At 29.1% G+C, this 21143-nt stretch overlaps 1 protein-coding gene and 1 long non-coding RNA gene across 2 annotated transcripts in view; one reads left to right on the top strand and one right to left on the bottom strand.

Annotated features, from left to right (window-relative positions):
* Positions 1-21143, bottom strand: part of LOC117160671 (ATP-binding cassette sub-family G member 1) — a 35485-nt gene that overhangs the window by 4368 nt on the left and 9974 nt on the right. The window contains exons 2-8 of the mRNA XM_033341585.2: positions 14968-15384; positions 8077-8194; positions 4907-5102; positions 4342-4489; positions 1447-1686; positions 922-1041; positions 178-438 (exon numbers count right to left, since the gene is read on the bottom strand). Coding sequence (XP_033197476.1) covers positions 178-438; positions 922-1041; positions 1447-1686; positions 4342-4489; positions 4907-5102; positions 8077-8194; positions 14968-15187 — 1303 coding nt within the window. The 5' untranslated portion in view covers positions 15188-15384. The remainder of the gene's footprint in view (positions 1-177; positions 439-921; positions 1042-1446; positions 1687-4341; positions 4490-4906; positions 5103-8076; positions 8195-14967; positions 15385-21143) is intronic.
* On the top strand, positions 17972-19813 carry LOC143302873 (uncharacterized). Its single transcript, XR_013058709.1, has 3 exons — positions 17972-18102; positions 18397-18550; positions 19346-19813. It is a non-coding gene; the product is annotated as an uncharacterized LOC143302873 (long non-coding RNA).

Below are 21143 nucleotides of genomic sequence, written 5' to 3'. Positions count from 1 at the left end.
AAAATGTTCATATGCAAATTCATATGTTTATGCACAACTGAAGAAATTTGACTTTCGGACTGAAACCCAGGCTTTATTTCAGTAAAAAGAATGAAACACTTAAAGCTTCTCTGTCAAATTTAAGATTTTAATAATAATAAAAGTTTAGAATAGTAATTCAATGTAGTGAATACTCACAGGCAAGTGTGACGGCCATTTTACCCGTGTAAACGAGTAGTAGTAACGATCCATACAGGTAAACGTAATTAGCAAGGACACCGTTCGCTCTGTAACCGCTTCCCATGTACAGATAGCCGAAGATTATTCCAATTAACAGGTGACACAACAATCGTACTACCAATAATGTGTAGTCTCTTTTGAGGCAAAGTAATTGTCTCTTATAAAGTAGGTAACATTGTGCGATGAATCCTGCAGGTGTTGGTGGTTCATTTGCGCTTTCTATGTTAACAAAACGAAGTAATAACGTAATAAATCGGCGGGGCTGTAAAATTAAACGAATTATGGGGTTACGAATGGACATTGATTAAGGACCAAACAATACGTAGTTTATCATAATATTATAAATATTATAATTCAATTTCTTGTGATTCTAATGTTATAAATATTTAAATAATTCCGTACTATTATAGAATCTAGGTTTCTTGGAAGAAATATATATCGACGAAAAACTATCACACGAATTTTTACAATTCTCTTTCATAGCCACAATGTAAAGAAAAAAGAATTAGATATGTAATGTAAATTGACTGAAAAGTACTTAAACACAATATTGTGTTAACCCAGTGTTTGCTCTGAGTGAGTTAACTTTCATACATATGTACAGTTATAGTAGAAGAAACTTCATAGATATGTACAGTTATAGTAAGTGGAAAATATGAGAATATAAAAAGATATAGGTGAGTAAGGAGATGTTACAACTACCTTCTAACTGTGATTTCATCGCGTAAGTAACGGCCTTATTGTCATCTTTAGACACTGTTTCCACAGCAGCTGCTAATTTGTCCACAGTAACACCGTAATCTCCGATCGCTACTTCTAAAACTGTAACAATAAACGTGTGCACAGTTGTATTACAATTTTATTATCATCGTAAAATTGTGAATGAATAACGTCTATTCAAGGCCAATAGGATTCTCAGTACATATATTATCAGAATTCATTATGTAAAATATTAGAAATATTACAGAAATAACAGATAAATATTATTTAAAAAGGTGAAAAATAAAGTAAATAATAAAATATCAAAATTGTAAAAAGAGAAATAAACACGATAATAAAATCAATAATTAATAAAAAAGAGATCCATAATGCCATCTTTTGATGTATGTAGTTTTACAATGTAGTGATAGATTTTTCTTTGATGACCTTGAACAGAGTGCACATTTCATACAGTGTGGTTCGACTGTAAATATGAAAATGACGCGAAAGGAATGTCGCTGTACGTACGAAAGTCAGCTGGGTTGTGGTAAGGCGGGCAATCAATACCGATCGAGGACATATGAGGCAACAGAGATTTAACCGACCCCCTATATATGCAATATCCACCGGCAACCGCGTAAATGGCATCAAACATCTCTAAGAGCAACGCACTTGGTTGGTGTATCGTGCATATTATCGTACGCCTTTCTATTTTAGCAAGACGCTTCAGCAACGCGACGCACTGGCTGCACGAAGACGAATCCAAACCTAAAATTACAAAAAAAACTTATGAATTTTTTTTAGGATTTCAAGATTTTTAAAAATTTAAGGATTATTTGTATAAAATCTTTAAATAATTTTTATGTTATAAGTAGACTGCTAACGTTTGTGCAATTTTATATCTTTGTGAGAAAATGGAAATGGGGAGAGCAAGAATTAGAAGAGGTGGACTAGATAAGATACCTAGGGTATATACTACAGAAAATGATGAGAAGCACATACAAGACAGGAGAAGAGAGCAATAAGGATAAAGGACAGGATAAAGAGAGAACAATAGCAATGAAGAAAACATGGAGCGTGGGAGAAAGAATATTCAAATAGGACTACAAAAGGAGAATGAAGATGTTTGGAGCACTGGTAGAGAGTGTGGTATTGTTTGGAGCAGAGGTATGGGGCTGGAACATGCAAGAAAGACTGGATAGAGGTACAAAGGAGATATGCGAAATGGATATTAGGCTTAGATATGACAACACCAAATTATATATTGATGGAAGAATGCAGGATAATAGAAATAAAAGAAAAAGCATTAAAAAGAGCAGCAAGGTATGAAGAGAAAGCCCTAGAATCAAAAATGGAATTAGTAAAGAAGTGTATAAAGGAAAGAGAGAGAAACTGGGGAAATGGCCATGAAGAGAAAAGAGCAAGAGAGAGAAAGAAGGAACTAGAAGAGGTGAGAAAGGGAGGGACGCAGATAGAAGCAGGAGAGGAGCAAGAAAGGATGACAGCAGACCAAATTATAGAAGAAAAAAGAAAGAAAGGAGCAGAAGAGAAGGGGAAAAGGATAAGGGAATCCAAATATAATATATGCCACAGAAATATAGCCAAAGAAAAATTACCAAAGTACTTAGAAGGGAGGATGAAGTGGAAGGACAGAATACTGGCAAGATTCGACAGGAAGGATGCACAGCAAGGAGGCTACAGACCAAAGTTGCAATAGTTTTTAGTCATTAGTTGCTAATTTGTAGTTTCTAGTTTTAGTTTTTAGAGATAGAATAATTAAGGGAGTGTAATAGAATAGAGTGGAAAAGAGGGGGGGGGGTTGGCATATAAGAAGAGAAATAAACATAAGAGATGTAAAATCGAAAGTTCGTCCAAAGCCGAAAGGCACGAACTAAACAATAATAAATAAATAATATGTCTTTGTGAGTACAACTTGGGAAATACAGTACTTTGAATACATCCATAAATTAATAAATAAAATATAATATATATATTATATATAACATAAACATGTGCATTGTCTACTGATAAAAATTGTAAAACTAATTGAAATGCTGAAGATATAAGTATTAAGAACTTAATGATTCCTGAAACATGTTACGTATCTGTCTTCTTTCATAATTCAGTATTAAAACACTAGGACTTAAAGATAATTTGAGATTTCAAATTATCGTTGTGTATAGACTGCGGATATTTATGCAGTTTTGTGTTTTTATGATCACAACTAAAAAAAATAGAATTTACATAGAGATTTGTTCCATCCATTGTATATAACTATAACGAATATTCTATTTTGTATATTTTATATATTTTCGTATACACATTCTGTGTATTTTTATATATTTATATGCATAGTTGCATAAATCCGAAATCTAGTTATGTATATTATGGATTATTATTATAACGTCTAAATAATTATGTTCAATAAAAGTTAGTATGTCACTAATATGTTGTCAAGACATCGCTAAATTATAAAAATAATTTTTACATGTTTCTAAGATACATGAACTGGCGATACCCGGAAATGCTGTTGTGCTTTGTAACATGCATCAGCGGCAATGATGCAACTAAACTGAAATTAGTCATTACAAAATGCTGCACCGCCTACTCCGATAGGAGATTTTTATATTTTGTATCCACAACATAAAAGATCTATCATACTATTGCACAATATACATATACAAATTATTAGTTTACTTATACTTCCTATAATTAAAGTTACTCAACTTTTTAATCTATATTTCTTTATTAGAATTATCTTAAAACTAACAATTGATATATCAATATTTATGTAGAATTAGAATAGAATGATGGATGAGAATCGTGTATAGTAAATTGTATTTGTTATTGCAAAGCGTCTGTATCGCACCAGTAAAGACCTTGTAGGATGAAACGTTCCAAGCATTCTATGATACGACCTATAATGGATTCAACTAGTAGCAATTGACTATCAGTGTTGTCTCAAACAAACACGTTCGTCGTTACCGGTTTTTTTCTATCGTAAATTTGCCATGTGCGACTGATATTAAATCCACTAAAACAACGCAAATTCGAATCTATAGTTAAAGATCCATTAAAAAGCTATTGATAGATAAAGATGTTTGGTTACATAAAGAAACTTTGATTAAACAATATTGTTCTTAATATCATATTTTGTAAACTTCTGTAATTTTAAATTAGAAATTTTTATGCAATTAATATTAAAAGTTTTTCGAAATTCTTGTAATACACGATGATGTAGAATTAAGAAATTGTAAAATAAATTTATATGTGTCTAGTTCCAATTTATTCCTTAATAGCACCATTCTTCTTTCATATCTATAACCATAATCTTGATAGCATTACGTAAAAAGCAAAATTCGAAAAACATCTTAAACGCAACGTCTAGTGCTTAGTGTCCGTACAGGAGTATTTCGTAATTACCGGTTGTTGGTTCGTCGAGGAATAATACTGAAGGATTACTTAAAAGCTCCAGAGCGACGTCAAGTCGCTTTTTCTGTCCGCCGGACAACTTTCCACAAAGGGTGTCATAGCAATGGCTTAATCCTAACATTTCTAAGAGTTCCAAAACCTGATAACAAAAAATACATTACCCTTTATTAAATGTATTATCGTCATATTAATCCACATTGCATAAATTGAATTTAATATTAAATTAGATATTTTTATATCATTAATTCTTTCAACTACTTGAAAATTTTTTGAGATTTTTAAAGCTTTAATAATGTGAAACAGTATCAGTACTTTGTAGACTTTTACATTGTTAAATTAGACATTTTTATTCAAAAATGTAATTTAAAAAATTTCTAGAAATGCTTGTAGCAATTGTAAGACTTTATGATGTGTTTTTAATCATTCATAATTTTGTAGGATTTTTACATTTTTCTATTATACAATTTTCAAATAAATTATTTTGTTGTTAAATAATGGAGAACATTTGAAATTGATTTTGAATATGTAGTTTAGAATTGTATAGCAGGTTACAAACTTGAGTGTGTTTATAGGCTGAATTTATACTGTAGCCAAGTTTTAAGTGTGCAGCTAATGTCATGGCTTCTCCCACGGTGATTCTTGTTCTCATTAAGGATTCCTGTTGTATGTAGCATGATGTTCTCTTCCATCTCTCACTGTACGGAACCCTAACTTTTCCATTCACTAGAATCTTTCCCCGAACGCCTTTCACTCTGAAACACCGTTTTGTTCCTAATTAATTCAATCGCATTGTTAAGATTATTTAATTTTTATGATAATATAATTATTTAATTATATATGATTATTTAATTTTTAAGAGAATACCCTGGAATAGTATTGAATATTTTAGTATGATCAATATTCTTGAAATATATAATAAATAAAAATTTATAAACTGAATAAAATTGATATTTATTTAATTATAAATTCAAATATTAATTTTCGTAAAAAAACTCATAATATTGCATTCATGTGTAAAATATTCAATAATCGTTTTCAGCTCATTGCCAAGATTTTTTTCGTATAATAAATTATTGAATCGACTAACATTTAATCTCATTCCGGATCACGTGCTGCGCAATCTAACTGTATTCAGATAATATTTACTGTTCTTTAAACCATGTTTCTTTTTTATGTGAAAATGTTAATATTTCAAAATATATACTGAAAAATTCCGTTCTCCCGTTGAAAACTACCTTTTATTTAATTTTCCATTTGTTTATGAGATGCATAAACGATCGATACTTTCCTCGAGATAAATGTTTATTTAAAACATCTAAAGAAAACGGAATGGTAAATTTACACATTTATAGTAATTGATAGACTGAATAAAGAAAACGCAAATCTATTTCTATTACTATTAATTATTCTTAAAATAAATATTTTCTTAATGGGTAATTAATAAGTTTTAATTTTAAGATTTGTTTTAGATTAATTTTAGTTTAGATTATTTTCTTTAGATTAATCTCAATTAATAATACAAACAATGATTAATCTATAAATTATGTTACTTAATTTTATGATTAGCTAGTTCATTGATTTTTTATCTGTTATTATTTCACTTTCATAACTAATTCCTCATCCAAATCAATTTTTCAATTTCCTTTTCTATTTGATTCTATATTAGCTCAATCTATTTGTAATTATCCATGACTCATGAATTACCCTTAATGCGTTATATAATAATCATTAATACAAACGGCTTTCTGGAAAGTAAATTTCTAAGCCGATACTTCCTCCTGTTCCAGAAATTAATTAAGATAGTCATCGTCGATTTCAATGATCGTCACGTATAGTTCATGACGTTGTACACAGTACAATTTAACATATAATTGCAACTTCCTAGTATTTATTCTAGTAGAATCAGATTCTAGAGAAACGTATTAGCAATTACTCGCAGAAATCATAATGTAATTCTCACTATTATTGACATCTTTAAATATGTAAGTACTTCTACAGAGAAATATGCTGACAGAATGATTTCTAAAAGCATACGCTTTACTTACAATTAGTTAATGTATATTTTGTACTTTTGGGGATAAATATTCACTAAAAAGGTCATCCTCGATTTCGATTTTGAAATATATTGTAGAGTTCAACATTTTGAACAACTTTTTTCTATACATATAACCAGCAGCCAACCTTGATTTTTGAATTGCACATAAAAATATCTCGCCGCACTTAGTTATATAAAGAGATCTCGATACTCACTATGGAAAATCATCTGAAAATTGGATCATGAAAAAGCCAACAAGGAAGATAACAAAGTTCACGCTCCGTGAGACAGACAAAGATGAGTAGAGTGTTTCTCGTCTTAGCATTTATAGCATGTTGCGCATGCGTAACGAGACCTTTCTACTCTTCCATGTTGATTTTTCACGACTTAATTTTCGAACGATTTCTTCTATGCTTTCAACATATTAGTGTCGAGACTTGTTTATGTAAACATGAATATATAATATGAATATATAACATATAATGAATATATAACAATGCTGGCCGGTTACCTCACGGCGCGGAGACCGGGTTAATGTTAATATGGTCTGTCCAACGAAACGAAAGGGTAGACATAACAAAACATTGCTGCTGTTGCAGCCAGTAACCATACTAACCCAATTCAGCTTGAAAACTGAAACCTACCAGAGGGATATTTTTGCGTATAGCTGGAAAACTAATGCCGACGGCCGATTATATGTATAGGTTAGATATATAGGAAAGTTATTTAAAATATTGAGCTTTACAACACATTTCAAAATCAGCGAAAACAAAGGTGCCTCCTTTTTTGTAAATATTTACTCTCTTTTATATACTTATGTCGTCTAGATGAGTTAGTTTAAGTATCTGAATCATAACTTAAAAAAAAGAGAATTCAATGCAACACATAATACATAAGTTTGTGTAACAGGTGTTTAAATACCTCCATGAGTAACTACGTGTGCTATGATATATAGTGGATTCGTGTTCGAATGAATGAATCATCTAAAAAGCGAATGCAATATGTGAGTTAAATTGTAATTGTACTTCATTATCATATTATGATAATTTAATATAATATATTTTATCAATAGATAAATAATAATATAATATATTTTATCAATAGATAAATAATAATATAATAATAATATAATATACAATATGTTTCATTAATAGATTCCTTATAGTATAAGACATAACGATCTTTTTGATTGTGCTGCGTTCTTTCAGTCAGTTTCGACCCAATTTTCTAGCTTTAAAAAATATTTCAAGTTTGGACAGAATGTGAGAAGATTCTGACTGGTATGCATGATTTCAATCGTATATGAAACATCCTCTTGGTTAAGTAAGGAAGTAATTAGTTAACTAAGAAACGATAATAAGGCAGATATTATAAGTATGGAAGAATGAATGAACAAACTTGTAAGCGAAATTTATCTCTAGACTGATGAAACTGAAATTAAATAGGATAAATAAATAATAATAATAAAATTAAATATCTTTTTGAAACATTAAAAATCTTTTTTGCATGCGAAAATTCAATAATCATTAAAGCACAAAAAGCAATGTGCATGAATATTGAAACTCGTGATACGAATATTAATGTAGTAAAGAACAGTATGTACGCAGTACGTTCACGTTCAAGTGTACCGATAACTAGAAGCCGCTAAATCATGTTCTTAGCGTCCTTGGCTTAGGCTAATAAATACTCACGTATAGCCGGCTAAGACGTTCAACAAAGTCGACTTCCCGGCCCCAGAAGGCCCCATTATGGCGACTAGTTCGCCAGCTTTGAATTCCCCACTGATACCATGAAGAATTTCTTTGGATTCTGCAATTAGGAAAGGAAAAATTGTTTTCACTCTTTATACTATACTGTCTACATTGTACATGTAGTCTGTATTTGTTAAAGTAGAATTTCTTTGCTTCCTGCTATAAGAGAAAGGAAAAGCTAGTTTTATTCCCTATAATTATGTTTTCTATATTTCCTAATCTCTATTTGTAAGATAAAATTTCTTCGTATTCTATACTGAGGAAAAAGAACATTTTTCTTTATTCTCTGGATTATATTGCCCACATTCTATAATCTCTATTTTCAAAGTAGAATTTTGTCGCATTCTGCTTTAAGGATAGATCACAAATTAGTAATCATAACGATGATTAATAGGATTTTTTCAATAAGAAGATGGAAAAATTGTTTCCTTAATCTTTGTTTCTTAAAATATGATTAATTTTCTTAAACATACATGAAAAACAGATATCTCTATACTATCCTTGAATTTAAATAGTTGCAATTTTCAATTCTTAGCAACAAATAATAAATCTTAAATTGTTTTATTTTAGAAAGATTCAAATTTCTACCAAATAAATTTCTTAAATTTTTGCTGAAGAAGAGTCAATGAACGGAAAAATAGGATGAGCTTCAATGGCTTCCATCAAATGTTAAATTAACGAACTAAAACACGGAGACACCAATGAACTGATATTACGATTTATCTTCAGATCATTTATCTATAATATCTATTCGAAGCATTTCGTCTCATTAATCCTCGCTTTATTAACAGAAGCAATTGTACTTAAATTATTTAACACGGTCTTTTTGTGCCAATATTTTTAGTAGAATTTCTCCTTGAAAAATATTCGCTCTTTTAAGAGACTCCAACTTCACAAAAAAATTGGTTCGCACATTCTGAGCAACCATAGTAATCAACGACATGGTTCAGTGATGCAGAAAACGATTCTTCGTTAATCAATATACTCAAATTTGTCATATTTTAATCCTGTTTGATTCATCGTACCAATTTTTTGTCAAAATTGGTTGAAATGCAATATTAATTAGTCTTTTATGAATTTTATTAATCTATCAGATTTATAAAATGATCTTATAGTAGACTCTATTAATGCATAACATTTAAGATGGAACTTTCTATGTCATTTAATTTGCGTTGCATTAATTCATGAGAAAAATTTTGTTCTTGTATTTATCTACGTGGAATATTTATCCGTATAAACAAATATAAATGCCACGTCGAAACGAAGGACAAAAGAAGACAATAATGAAAATGAAATTAACGACACAAACAATCGATGACTTTGCACTAAGTCGTACATTTCCATAACAGAGTGCATTTTTGTCCAAGACAAATATGCACATATTTGCTTTTTTAGTAATGTAAATAATTGTAAGCTCTTGTAATAACAACATGGTATTAAAGTATAAGTATAAAGTTACTGTATTATATATATATTTCTAGTATATATAGTATATATATATCTAGTATATAGTATATATTTCTATGATATATATTATTATAGTATATTATAGTCGTATATACAGGGTGAGACAGTAAGAATCACCACCTGAGATAACTCATTACTTATTAACTACATCAAAAGATATTTGAAATAAAATTTATTGCATTCGAGGGGGATGATCAAGTGAATATAGTTCGACTTTTTAATACATACCTTATTTTTTTGAGATATTAAGGTGACCTTAAGTTTTTTAAATAGCACCATATATTTTTTATAACATTAGTCAATCTAAATGGATATTCTCTACAAGAAAGTAAAACACGAAAAGACGCGAAGCGATATTCTTGCATTTATATTGTTTTTATCTATCATGCGTTAAATTTGACAAATTATAAATGTGTATGAAAAAATATACGGCGCCATTTAAAAGTCTCTGAACCACCTTAAGATATCAAAATATATATAGTATAACAAAAAAATGGAACTATATTAACCTGATCAGGTCTTTCGAAGACAATAAATCTTATTTCAATCATTTTTTGATGAAGTCAATAGATAAACGAATTTTTTCAGGTGGACATTATTACTGACTCATTCCGTATATATAGATATAGTTATAATATCGATGGCTTATTTTGAAAGTGGTATAAATCTGTCTTCTTTCGTTTTGAAGTATTAAAGTGTTTGCGTTTCCATCAACTGAAAAATCCTAATAAGGTCTACTTAATTCGTCCATGTCTCTAGATGTTTAAATAGATGTGAATTCATTACACAAATAGTTTTTTTGAGAATTACCTAGCCTAATACCTCTTTTCAGGGTCATAAGTGAGCTTACTCTATTTTCAAAATTAGAGAATTGTAGAATTGAATAAATTTTGATTATTTAAAATTTATGTTTGATATCTGAAGATAAATAGAATGTAACTAAATAAATTGAAATTAACATAATATTATTATATTGGACTACGGTAAATATACCTGTATCATTATCAGATTCTAACGTTAACGCGAACTTATCCATTGAGATAAGAAAGCAAGATAACAAGAATACGTAATACTTTCTCGAATTTGAAATTTACACTTCGATACGACCCGATATAAATATAAAGCTATTATTAATTTAATAATGCTTTAAGCGTAATAATACATACATTTAATTATAACAATTTAATTTAATGATAATAATAAATTAATAAATATAATAATTATTTACGAGTATACTACCTAATCGCATTTAAACAAGTTGTTCACATCCGTACATGGAATATTATGTTGGATACAGAGATTAGAATTATATTCGCTATCATTCGCTTTTGATTAGGTACGTCGACTGTTTGGTCAGAGTACAGATTACAGAAAAACGGCTTACATTAATTTCAAAATAAACGTTCCTGCAGTTTCATTTATTAACGAAAATTCAGTTCATTAAAGCGAACGAATATTTGAAGATTTAAATTATAAATTGTTTATAAATAAAAAGTTCACATTATTATAAAGCCTATATAGTTATGCTATGTGTACTAATAATTATTGCTATAATAACTACTATAGTTTACTATACTAAATATATTTTTACTACATATTATATTATATAATCTAATATTTTTTCATTATATATTTTGTCATTTATATGCATACATAAATCATAAAATTAGTAAAAACACGCGTAAATAAAGTGTTCATCGCAGACATTCATATTGATGAGATGTGCACACACAAAAAAAAAGAAAAAAACAATACTCTATTGAACAGGTTTTTCTCGGAACATCGTCATATGAAATGCATGCGCTGTTGTCATCTATATTATGTCGTTTCGCATTTATCAATTTTCAAACGGAAGTCGAATTCATTATTCCTAGCACGGGCAAGCGTATAATAAAGAATTGTAATATTTAAAACATTTATTATCATTCATTCTGTATTATGTTATCTTACTTCTATTATTTAATGCCACATCAACCGCATATTTCGCATATATATTATATCGAATTTAATAATAATAAATAATAATAATAGTCGTTTATTACGATTCTGTCTCGGTAGGTACAGAGATTGTTCTTGTTTGTTACTCTTATATTTTAAGCATCCTTAAAATTAGTAGTTTAAATAAAAGACTTCTATTTTCAATATTGTTTGTTTAAAATAATATACTGTTTCCGCTTTTTTTTTTTGCTATTCACGGTGTCTCAGAGTATTCCATTGTAATATGCAATCTGCTCGCTGATTCCTTGGACATTTGTACAGTATATGTTTTTTGGTTTCAAGTTCATAATTATTGAATATGTCGTCGTTTTTGTTACTTAAATGAGCTTCTTCATTTCCAGCTAGTCTGAGCTGCGTTATGTTTCTTATTATGTTTATTGGCAGTTGAAATTGAATATATGTAGTCTTCACATTTATATGCCTGCAAATCCTTGATACTTTTGTACATCGGATTATAACTGGAATTTAAGATACTATGTTTGTCCTCTAGAATATATTTCTCCCTGATCTTCTTTAGAATGTTTGGTAAGTTCCCTCTTTGCTGATGGGTTGTATAATTTACTATAACCCATTTTATTAAATATATTTTTCATTTGTGTATACCAATTTCTTACGTTTTCACCTTTCTCAGCGCCGTCTCGTTTGAATATTTTCATTTTTGCTTTCCAGTTGTATATTTTTATCTTCATGAGTGGTTTCCAAAGTACTCCCACAGAGCAGTTTAACTTTTGCTAGGAACTGTTCGCAGGCCTTATTGAATGCCCCTAAGGACGTAAAAGTAACATCTAGATGCAGTAGATGTAGTATTTTAACACTTCTAATTCGTTCTCATTATATTTTAGCTTCATTTTCCTCTTTAGTTTGCCGGATTTGCAGAATACTATTATTTTATTTTTGTTGGTGTTGTCCTGGAGTTCGTTATATCGAATTTTACAATAGTGATTTTCGATATGTAGAGAATATTTAATCCTGACAATACAACGTAGGAATAATTCAATACGCAAATCTATATAGAACTGGTTCAATGATTGAATATTAAGGTCAAGTATTAGTCGCACATAGAAATCACTTGATAAAAATTTGCAACTTCAAGCCGTCAATTGTTCTGCTCTAGCAGTGATGACGCATCTTTTCCTTTGTCAAGCAATGGACGATCCAAGAAATCATCCCAAGCGTCGCAAACTATATATATTACGTATGTACGTATATACATGCCTGCATGCCATCGAGTAGTGTGCAATAAAAACGAATTTATGGTTATATTTAACTATACATGCTATGAGTCTTCCTTATTCCTTTGAATTTTTATGAATAACAATTCTAGTATATGATTTGTATAACACGTGTAGTAAATGGTAAAACTAGAAAAATATAACACACAAAAATATAAATATAACATTAAAAAAAGGATTGAAATAATTTTAAAGATGAACAATCGAATAGAATAATAAAATAGTCAAAATCGATTAAGATTCAAATTAGTTAAAATCTGGAACATAGATAAATGTTTGCGGTCAAAAGCCTGGATCGACTTTTAATAAAACAAATTAGAATTAGGTGATGTCATATATGCACTCTTACATTTACTGTTCTTGCCTAAATACATACTCTTGGCCCATTTAACAATAAAAAATGTTTGTTTATAAGCATAGAACGTCAACTACACGTTTATTGTAATTAATTAAAAATTATTGTAGTCAATCATAATTTCCTACACATGTACTGACGTCTATGGTGGCGACCTCTTGACACCTGAATCTCCTTTTCGATCGATTATAACGTTTTCTGCCAACATCTAATAATGGCGAAATGTTTCCAAAATGCCCAACATTAACTTTCTCCGCTCAAAACTTTCTTTGCTACTCTCAGGACCACTTCAACATCGCTTTCTCTCAGAGTCACGACGACATTTATTACGCTAAAAAGCGGAGAAACGCGATCCAATCGGATAAACTATTATCAAGCACTAACCTACGAGATGAACTATTCCAAAAATAACCGATAAAATAAAAGTTTTTGTACGTTGCATTTTCAGAAACAAATATGATCGCCTTTAATATATGTATAATAATTCTATCGGAAAGCGAATTTATTCATGAAGAGATTAAAATATCATTATTATAATTACCATACAAGGTATTAAAAAAGTTAGGCGATATTCAAAAGATGTGAATCTAGACATAAGAACAACGGAGGAAGCTTATGTACATCATTTCTTAATGTTTAACATCTTATAAATATAATACTATACTGCAATATGATATTCATCTATGTTGCTATTGTCGCTCCGAAGTAAAGAAAAGCATAAATGGGAAAAAAGAGATCTATTAATATTACCATATTCATAAAGGATGATTCTGAACATTAAGACATCGTTGTAATAAAGTCACCATCACAGTAGAAGAAAATACAAGTTTTTATTCTCACTTTATATGAAAGGCAACACAAATCACTGTATTCGGATTGAATACAATAGACATTATATTAGAATTCTAACATTAGATCTTGAATAAACGATAAGAGATTCGATTTATATAGATATTTCGTATTCTGAATTTTATTTCCTTTCGATATTCGAATTACGAAGCTCTTTCTATGATATAATTTTAATGAAATGTAACAAAATCATCCGGTCAAGGAGTTTCGGTAGTCATGCAACATGCATCACCATGATGCTGAGATCTATGCGCGTTTGACGTACCTCAACTAACCTACTTTCGTCCATGGCTTTGTATTCTTTCGGAGAGAATTCTTTCGGGAAAAATAATGCTTTAGGGTAGTGGTTCTCAACAGGGATAAAATAAAATATTTGAGGACGCATTAAATTTTGTATAAATTACATATATCGATAAACATAGAAAAAATGACATAGACATTTAGAAAATCTTGTAAAATTATAATAATTTTAGTAAGTAATTAATGGCTGTTGTGTACCCATAAAAGTGTTTCGGTGTATCCTCAGGAGTACAGATTGAGAACCACTAACCTAATCTATTACATTTTTTATAATAAAATAGAAAAAATTACGTTAACTCATTGAATCTATCAAATTATCTATTCCAATTAATCTCTTTATCTTATGATTTTTTTTTATTTGACAATAATATTGTTTCGCTTCTCGGAATACATGGCTATACATAACTTATACATTAGGTTTCTTATAATAAAACGAAACAAATAGCCTCAAACAACTCTGAAATACTGAATGATCCCTTTATACATACTTTCAAAATCTAATTCATTTTTCTATATATGTATGAATTCACATCGATTTTAAAATGTTCAAAACACGTCTATTCGTATTAGACATTTTATCTAATCTACTAAGTTTTTCACAATAAAATAGAAAAAATAATGTGAACTTACTGGGTCTTAACTGTCGAAAGGTCCATTCTTTTACTCTATATCGGACGTCATAAAAAGCGAGGTCCACCTCGGGCTTTCTGGGGAAAGAGTATTTATCTTCTACGAAATAACTGTCTTTCGCGGCAACTGTCACTCCGTGTACGTCATCGCGGCTGTTGTGTTCGACCTGACAGCAGCTTAACGACGATCGGGATGGAGAACAGTGGGCAGAAGTGGTCATCGTTCGATAAACTACGTTTGGGGTTTCTTTCCACGAGTGTCGCTGCGTTCGTTCTGACCACAATTCACGTCTGTAATCGCATGTCTAACACAGCACCAATGATTCTGTCCTTCTTCCCTCCCTTTCGATTGGTCGAGTCCCGATGATTTTGATTTCCAACCGATTACTGTTCGCACATTATTAAGCCACGTGCTCTTCTGCAATAAGGTAAAACATACATAGGTATAATTAATACATTCGCATCATACTTATAATGACATTCTTTTAAATGATAACGTGAACAGATATAGGAAAACCAATCTAAACATGCAAATAAATTTAATAATTCATAATCCTTATCTTTTTCTTTGATCACTACAACTACCGATTTCTAACGGAGTAACATTTTTTAAACAATTTATTTTAGTATCAAATTGTTGTAGTTATACGAAAGTACGTATTATCAAACGATATAACAATTATAATGTACTTTGACCTTATTAATCAGTATGTAAATGATATAGTAAATTCAACAGTGTGCAAATATTTTTTATAGTCACTATATTATACAGACAATAATAATTAGACTGTGGATGTTTATCCATCTATGTGATTATCCATTGTAAATTATCCATATTTTTGATAAAGTATAGTATCCGGATTACAAAATTTTTGATGCTGAATATGTGCTCTGAGAGATACTTTAGAATGCTACAACCGAAAGTGAGGACATTTTTCATGGCAATGAGCAATTTTGAAAATTCGGCTTTATAAACATTTGGTTAACCGCGGTCTTAAGTATTAATTATAAAAATCTGCATAATATCATGTTCATATCGAGCGGTAAGCGGTAAGCGGCAAAGTTATGGCACAGCCAATGCCATAAAAATTCCAGAAAATAAAGGATAATCCAAATTTTATCCACTACAGAGTACGCTATAAAACAGGTTAAGGATATTAAATTGTAAAAAAAGAGTCGGTAAAATCCATAAGAACGTCATACATCAGCAGGCTGATTAAAATTTTTTGCGCCTTGTTTATGTGAAAAAAGACCCTCATTTTTGAATTCAACGAACGAAAAAACAACTAAAAAGTATCATTCTAGTCGAATATGTCGCAGCCCTGGTACTATAACAAAGGGTTTATACGGTAAATAGAGTTTTGTGACACTTTCGTTCTTTACATAGTATCTAAGTAAACATTTGTTTTGTCTATTAAATGTAATAATGAATGGTTTAGTTTAGGTATTTTTCTACGTTATGTGCATTCTGCACATTTTCGTATACTTAGATTTTCTATATATAGGTACATAATAACGTAAACAAACGTAAGAGAACCAATATGAAAATTTAACCTTTGGGCTATATTAATTTATTATAATAATATAAAAAAGATAATAATCAAACTGCCTATGTTTATGCACCTTCGTATTTCTATGCATATAATTATTTTTGTCGTATCTTTTTAATCTTGATTTACTGTTTACTGGAACTCTTTAGGAGAAATATATACTAAAGGTCGATAGTTTTGATTACTAATATATACGACTATACAAATATTTTAATTTTCTATCCCAACTTAATTTATTTGCTTATATTACCTTGAAAATATTATTACACTTTGAGGTTACGTAACGTTATAGAAGGTACGTCACCGATTCAGCTTTAAGGGATTAATATGATTTCATCTGATGTAGTAATGAAAGTATCGTAAAACTAGAGGTCGCTGGTATTGGTGGCATAATACTTGTATATACGTATGTTAATGTATACTATGTGTATAATAAGCAGACTTGAAATCATAAGAAGGGTGAGAAAATGTTTGTAAGGTGCACAACGTATCCTTGCAATTGAAATTCTAACCATAAACTTGTAACACGCTTAATGTTGCTAAAACGAACTATATATATCATCTTTTTTCGTTAAGTAATAAAACAGTAGAAATAGTAATAAAAACTACAATATAAAATATAAACATAGTAAAGGTAAAATTAATAATAGAAATAATCTTTATAACATTGATTATTAACATTTCCAATGTTGACATGTAATAAGTTTTTTAGCAAATTGCAATAAAATGCTTGTCAATCATAGTTAAGGTAATAAATATTTATCTTTGCGTGGTTTCCCCACGATTAGCAAGCTGAACATTAAGAAAAGTAAAAAAAGACATTAGAAGAAAATATAGAACCAGCGTAAATAAATCAAATGCATATGCAAATCGCTTGAGATATCTTCAACGGATACGTTGATACTTAAGATTAAGATTACGTTGAAACTTGGACACAATACAACGGAAAATCCAACTACAGTACCATAGAAATGTTCTTGATTATTCGCTCGACGAAAATTTTATTTTTACAAATGAATATTTTAACTTCGTTTTATAGGAAATTGAAAACTTAAAAAATGTATAGAATGTACATAATGTGCAGCAATATATATAGAACATCTGAAATATAGTACCTGGTGTGATATTTACAGTATGAAAAAAATCTCCATTAAAATACCATTTGTTTAATTTTATTCTTTAATTTATGAAAATATGAAATTGTGTTCTTCCATAAAAGATAAAAACAACTTATGCTTTAGCCATATGCTTCTCATATAAAATATGTAAAGTATAATACTCGCTAAGAATAAAATAATCTAATCCAAAATTCTATTTTATTAATTTTATTTATAAAAACATGAAGTTACAGAAATAGTCTAGTCATCAACAGAAAGCTTTTTCATGAGATTATACGCGATCGAGACACGTCATTATCGGTTTCATCTTCCATACACGCTCCAGCCTACACACAAAAGAAGTGCTTATGGTGGGAGCGAGCAGCTGAAACGAGTGCGGATACTCAGTCGTTAAAAGAAACCTTCGAAGACAACATACTTAATACAAATCTACAATTTAAGTTTATTTGTAGATTTACCTATAAATGAGTATAACAATATAACATATATATATATATATATATATTTTGTACCATCCGTTGGTCTTGTATTTTTAATTTTCCAAATGATTTTTATAGATATAACGTAATTTATTGTCACAGGGTTAATGAAATCTTAACAATTACTATTATTATTATTAAAGATATATATTATATATATCTTTGTGTAGTAATTGTATTATAATTTTTATTATAATATATTTATTAAAATATATGTTTATTATAATACAAATCAAGGCTGAAAAGCGGAATTTAATAAGTGAATTAATTGCAATTTTTTCAGATTATAAATTCAAGGAGATAGAGAGAAAATGGGAGAAACTGATTACGATGATTTATTACTTGTAGTTGCGGATAAATGTCTCGAATAGAATACGTATATTGATTGTCCAGTAACGAGAAGAATAAATGACAAACGTCGCTGATTATGCGTTAAGGTTTGTTGTATTGTAATTATTGAAAAGCTGATACTTCCATCCTTTTTCCTTCTTTCTTTCGTTTTTAACGATTTGTATTATACATCAGTGTTAAGTCAAGTGTCAGTTCTTGTCCCAATTTCCAATTTTATATAAACAATACAAAGTTTATAATAAAATTTTGAAAATTTAATAAACAATAAGTAATTTCACCTTTACACCATAGTAATCTCCTCTTTCGAATTTTTTATGAAATATAAAAATAAAACAATGTTCGAGAAGTAACACGAATAGCATCAGAATTCATGAATTATTTCTACATAACTTCCGCTAATGTTGTCTTGACAATGAACGAGTTGACGTTGTAGTGACGCAGCGAAATGTTACTTTTATTCAGCAACCTGAACCTCATCAACTATCCATAGCTCAACTCTGTTAACCTATTCAGGACATTTGATTTATAATTTTTTTTATAGTCAATTCACATCATTTAACTCTATCGTATTCACATTATGATTACGAAAAGAAATTCCAAAAATTTACTACACATGTTTTCTTCGTTTCGTATTTACTATTTCTTCTTTCATCTAGATTTAGTAATTTTATGAAGTTTGAAGAAATTGCAATATTTTATAGTACTATGACAAATTACTTTTTTCTCAAATTGTAAAACTTCTTTTCTTGCATACATTTTACAGCTTACTTTATCATTGGTTTAATAATAATGTTAATATATTTACATATATAATAAGTTTGTTTGATAATGTTGCATTTGCGCAATTTTTACACATTATTTCATTACTTTATTTTTAACAGATTAACATGGATGCCTTAACATTTTGCGTCTTTGATTTCTTTGCGAACGAAACATTCCTTATTGCGAGTAACTAAAAAGCAACGAAGACTGAAAGATAATCCTGAGCGAAGAAGTCATGAAACACGAAACACGAAAAGCATGCGATAAGAAACTTAAAAATTCACAGATAGCAAAAGTTACCACGTCTCGGATATCCTACACTACTCTCAGTTTGTTTAACCGAACACGTATTTTAAGCGATTAATATTATCAATTGCATTGAGGAAAATATATAAATTGCAATATTCGAAAATTATTGAATAATTATTGTAGAAATTATTTAGAATTATATATTTTAAAATTAAGAAATTGTAACTTCAAATAATCTAATGTAAAGTGTTAATGATCAAATCATTTAACATTATATAACCTAGCAACAAAAGAGAGTTAAAAGAATAAGTTATATTAAATGATCATATGATTAATATAAAAACCAATAAGCTTTTAGGAGTTCTTCGCTGTATATAAAATTATATAAATAAAAAATATATGTATATCTTATTATATAATATAAGTTTAATTTATTGAAACTGATTATATACAGTATATATATACTGTTATATATATGTTATATATACACACACATATATATATAACATATATATATGTTATATATACATATATATATATATATATATATATATATATATATAACATATATATATGTTATATATACATATATATATGGAACTGATTATATACAGTATATATATACACACACACTGTAATAGTACCTACAATTTTTTGCAAATATCTCGAAAACTAAACGAGACCGACAATTACACGTATAGAAAAAAATTGTTCAAACCTTGATTTCTATAACATATTAAAAAATTATTGAAATCGAGGAGAAGGGAACGATTCTACAAATTCATTGAAATATTAACAGACTGCAGAATTTGACGCAAATTGTACTTATTTTTTATGTTACATGTCTTCCATGTTTTATATATAAATAGATATGTTACATATCTTTATATGATTTGTACTCTGTTTACAGCAACGTATGATTCATAAATTATGATTCATAAATTATGATTCATGATATTTTTATATAATAATTGCCGTACAATCAGTTTATATCAAACATAACCGTCCAGAACAATTTGAATTCATAATATGTGTCATAAGAAACGTGCACAACAACAAAAATGAAATAAAAATGTATTTTATAGCGATCTTCACGAGATGAACAAGAAAATTTTAGCATTCGGAAAAAAAAGATCTTAGTTACGATACGACAGTAAAAATTTCAGAATTCCGTTAGATACATCTACAGGTGGAGCAAAAAAGATATCGGAGTATTAAAAACATTGTAAGAGAATGAACAAAGGAAATGAATAATAAGCAAGTAACAAATTAACGAATAGTATTGAAGATATTGCTAAAGAGATTTGTCAAGGATGTATCAATTATTGATAACCCTGTAATTGATAGAAGACTTCACGGTTATGTATCCTGGGGAAAACAGATTAATCACAGAAGCATAATGATCTTGAACTACAAGTTCTCTGATTCATATGTACATATAAAAGCACCCGGAGCCGAGGTCATTTATCTATAACTTCGTATCACGCTTATCTTGCTCGTATCGTATCCTGAATGAATACAGCCGAAACAAATTACTTCTCCATCTTTCAATGTACCCTCCTCCTTTACGATTACAATCCTCTCCTAACAAAGATAGTATTCTGTCATTCGAAATAATAAAAAATTATTTGTTTTATTAAACAATTATTTGAAAGGAAATGGATTCAA

The sequence above is a fragment of the Bombus vancouverensis genome, chromosome 1 (assembly GCF_051014615.1).
Source record: "Bombus vancouverensis nearcticus chromosome 1, iyBomVanc1_principal, whole genome shotgun sequence".
NCBI lineage: Eukaryota > Metazoa > Arthropoda > Insecta > Hymenoptera > Apidae > Bombus > Bombus vancouverensis.
Note: the sequence above shows the minus strand (reverse complement) of the source record. Positions and strands in the feature narration are given on the sequence as shown.